Source organism: Austrofundulus limnaeus, unplaced genomic scaffold (assembly GCF_001266775.1).
Source record: "Austrofundulus limnaeus strain Quisiro unplaced genomic scaffold, Austrofundulus_limnaeus-1.0 Scaffold419, whole genome shotgun sequence".
NCBI classification, from domain to species: domain Eukaryota; kingdom Metazoa; phylum Chordata; class Actinopteri; order Cyprinodontiformes; family Rivulidae; genus Austrofundulus; species Austrofundulus limnaeus.
This window is the reverse complement of record NW_013952821.1, coordinates 278,954-282,845: the sequence shown is the minus strand read 5'-3', so window position 1 is coordinate 282,845 and position 3,892 is coordinate 278,954. Positions and strand designations below refer to the sequence as shown.

Here is a 3,892-nt window from a genome sequence, read left to right as displayed (position 1 = left end):
ATTTTGATCCGTACATTGGTAATGTCTGACTGGGCCTCGTGCCACGTTATGTTCAACAAATTGGGCTCCGAGGTCAAAAAGGTTAAGAACCCCTGATTTAAACAGTTCTGAACAGGTTCATGCTGTAAAAGAGTTTTAATAAACCTCCTCTGCTCAGAAGCTGTAATAACTTGGATCTAAAAGAATCGTTTCTTCTGTTCATCAGATAAAAGCCCTGTAGACGACAGATTTGTCTAATTTTAGTTGACTCCTCGATGACCTCTGACCCCACCTGGCAGCCAGCTCAGCCAGCCTCTCCTTCTCATCAGCCACCTCCTTGTAAAGCCGCCTCCTCTGCTGCTGCAGGGACAGCTCCTCCTCCTGCAGCTGCTTCTCGTACCTAAAAAAAAAAACCACGACGACTCAGAGTCAGGAGACGAGCTGCTGAAAATAAAAAGGCAACTCGGGAGAAGATTTTCCGCTCACCTCTGTTTGGCCAGCTCCCTCTCCTTCTGACCCTCCTCCTCCTTCTCCCTCTCCAGCTGCAGCCGCAGCTCCTCGCTCTGGCGGAYGTATCTCTGCGCCGCCCGCTCGTCCGCCTGCAGCAGCTCAGCTTCGTGCAGCGTCCGCAGCTTCTTCAGCTCCTGTTTGTGTTTAGAGATCAGCTTCTGGATCTCCGGCTCCAATCCTGGGAGAGGAAGAGATGGAAGTTCATGTTCTGCAGCTCCTCAGGGCGGCACCATGTTTACACCCTAATCTGACGGGGAAAAAAAACGCTGGTGATTCAGGTTTTATTCCTGGAAGTTTGACACGAGTTAGGGTAAAGTGGTGTTATTTCAGGACCAAAAGCAGCAGAAAAGAGACTGTGAGTGCACAAACAATCTGTGACTCTGCATGAAGTCAGCACATCTGACAGGAGCCAAACAAATCAAAAGGTTTCACACACATCAGCAGAAATTTTCTTCACTCTCTTTTTCCTAATCCACGGTTTCAGACATAAAAGAAGCCGATCAGGAGGAGACTTTCAGGTGTTYGGTTTGTCAAGCTGCAAACTGCTGGAAGGTCAAAGGTCACACAGAATCAGCATAAACCTCTAGCTGGCTTGATGCATCAGCGCTGACAGTGTCGTTTCAGCTGGCGGTGACACCTGCTGGACTTTAGAAACGACTGCACGCAGCCTGGATGGAGAGTCTGAACTTTCATTCACTCTCTTCCAGAAACTAAAGGTAGTGAAACAATCAAAAACTCCTATGAATAAAATTTTATAACCGATTAACTAAATGTTAGATGCAGTTTTGTATTTTATACTTTCTGATCATTTCAGCCTTTAAGTTTAAACAGAATGAGAGTTGAYGTGTGTCTCATCATGTGTTCTTCCTTTTAGCCTAAACAAAAATGAGTTACGTTCTACATGTGCCATAAAAGGTATCACCTCCAGGGGTGTAACCASGAAGAGATGTACATTATAAGCTCAATTCATTATTATAGTAAAAAGAAGTTGTTAGTRTTGCAGAGTCTCTGCTCAGAGCAGAGCTGCTCTGTTTTGTTTTGGTTTCAGCTCAAGKTCTTACGCTGAGGCCAGCTGGGTGCTGTACTGTGAACCTGACTGGAGTCAGAAGATTGAGAATAAAGTTTTGAGAAGTTTTGAGAAGAAATCCAGTGGATTCCTGTTTTATTCAGACATACCACTTTTGAACAACGCATTTATTTCTACACCTGGATGGAGACAGAACAGATATTTTATAGTGAGACACACCAACAGAGGCAGATTTGTGGCATAAAGGCAGATGTAGGAGTCTCCAGCAGGAAGGAGCTGGTGCTGTAGCAATTATACCGCAAGTGGGAGGAGTTTCCCAGGAACTCTGCTCCGTGTGTCTCATGGGCTTTAAGACRTGTGTGTCTGTGTGTGTGAAAACAAACAACTAGCAACAAGACAAGTCCACTGTTTGGTTTCGGAATGAGTGCCGAGTAACCCGACATGTGGACATAAATCGATTACATTAAAAGGGCCAATATTATGTGTTTCTCAGGCATATATTTAAATTCTATTCCATAATAAAGTAACTGTATCACCTTCAGTTGTTATTAAAATGTTGTTTTATGTTTAAATAGAAAATAAACTTGACTTTTCATCATATCTGTTTCTAAACACCTTGAAATTGGCCTCTGTCTCTTTAAGAACCTCCTCAGTCTCAGTATTCAAAAACAAAACCCTGATGACTGGAATTTGTGCTGATAGAGCCTCATAAAGTCTCCTCTCCTCTGTTCTGATGCATGAATGCAGATGCGTTTCACTTCCTGATACACACAGTTCAGCGCCGCGCTGCTGAACGACAGCAGCTGCATCGGTCACGTCTCTTTTCTTAAAGTGATACACGAGCTGACGCAGGGTTTTAATCGTTGTGCTCGAAACACGCACCAACGCGTCGTGTTGCTGGACCCATCACCACTCAGTCTACTCTACCTTTGATTGTGATTTCCTTAATCTTCTTGGTTTTGTCATCGATCCACTTCTCTCTGCGGATCTTCTCCGAGGCGCTCATCAGGTCCTTTAGCTTTTTGATCTCCTGCAGAGAAACGGATCAGAACAACTGACTTTACTGAGACCCTCATTAAACACGCTGTTAAAACATTTAATGTATAAACAGCGAGCGCTGGAAACGAAACAGACAAGCTGCAGCTAACACTAACAAAATAAAAGGTAACAACACAAAGAACTGTAAGTTTGAATGGAAATGTTGAGATGAATTTGAATAAAAGTTGCTCACATGCAGCCCAACTGTCCAAGAGAGGAGATGTGGGACGGACAAACGGAAATGAGGAACAAATGGAAGAATGAAAGGTGACCGAGCCAAAGATGAGTCAGAGGAAGAAGTTAAGTTACCTCACACAAGGGGCCGAGAATTTGCCACACCTAAAAAGTGAGAAAACAGAGATATAAAGACGAGAACAAAGAAAAACAAGGAGAAGGAAAAACAAAACTTTCAAACTAAAGCAGGTTCCAGTGAGAAGAAGCAAAGCAGAGACACAGAGGTTTCAAGAGAAACCCGATGAGTGCAGAGGAACTTCTCACCATTTCATGCTGCTGCTGCATCTGGGAGATTTTCTTCGTGTACTTCTGGTCCACCTGCTTCAGCTCGGCCACCACTCCTTCGCAGCGCTCGCTCAGAGCCTTTTTGTCATTGATGAGCTGCGGAGAGACGAAACACGTCAGGCTCAAAAAAAAAAAAGAAAAAAGGCTCTTCCTGAGCGTTTTCTCACCTGGTCGATGAAAGTCAGGTGTCTCTGGATGGTGGCTTCGTATTGCTCCTTCTGCAGCTGGAAGTTTCTGCTCAGCTCCTTCTCCATCTCCTTCACGTGTCTCGCCGTCAGCGCCCTCTGCTGGCTCTGCMGAAACACGGAGCGCAGCTGAAGCTGGGAGCTCAAACACTTACAGCAGCTAACATACGGCGGCGGCGGCGGCCTTCTTCCTCACCAGAGCTGCCTGCAGCATGCTGACTGTGCGCTTCTTCTCCTCTAGCTCCAGTTTGATCCTCATCATGGAGCCGGTGAGTTCAGCTGCTGTGGCCGACGCCTGCTCCACTCCGACCAGCTCCTCCTCAGACAGCACGGCCTGAAAACACCAATAATCAGCTGTAAATAAGAGTTTTAAAGTGCCTGTGACATGAAGAGACTTCAAATACAAAAAGTCAAAGAAAACATTTTTATAGTTAAGAAAGTTGGAATAATAGACACAATTTAAACCATTTTGTCACATAACTGGCATATTTTCTTTTGAACTTGGCTCAGCCAAAGTGAAACAGGAAGTGACATCAAAGGGGAACTCGTCAACAAAGAAGCAGTGTGGTTATCCTGACTGGGCTTTCCTGAAAGCAGACAGGAAACACAGACAGGATTCCATGCAACCTTCAGG

General features: G+C 45.0%; 1 protein-coding gene across 1 annotated transcript in view; it reads right to left on the bottom strand.

The window, feature by feature from the left end:
* Positions 1 to 3,892, bottom strand: part of cep131 (centrosomal protein 131) — a gene marked incomplete at its 3' end in the record, with an annotated part of 26,068 nt that overhangs the window by 7,641 nt on the left and 14,535 nt on the right. Inside the window, 7 exon segments of the mRNA XM_014024339.1 lie at positions 272 to 379; positions 466 to 667; positions 2,444 to 2,546; positions 2,864 to 2,893; positions 3,053 to 3,169; positions 3,241 to 3,366; positions 3,455 to 3,592. Coding sequence (XP_013879793.1) covers positions 272 to 379; positions 466 to 667; positions 2,444 to 2,546; positions 2,864 to 2,893; positions 3,053 to 3,169; positions 3,241 to 3,366; positions 3,455 to 3,592 — 824 coding nt within the window.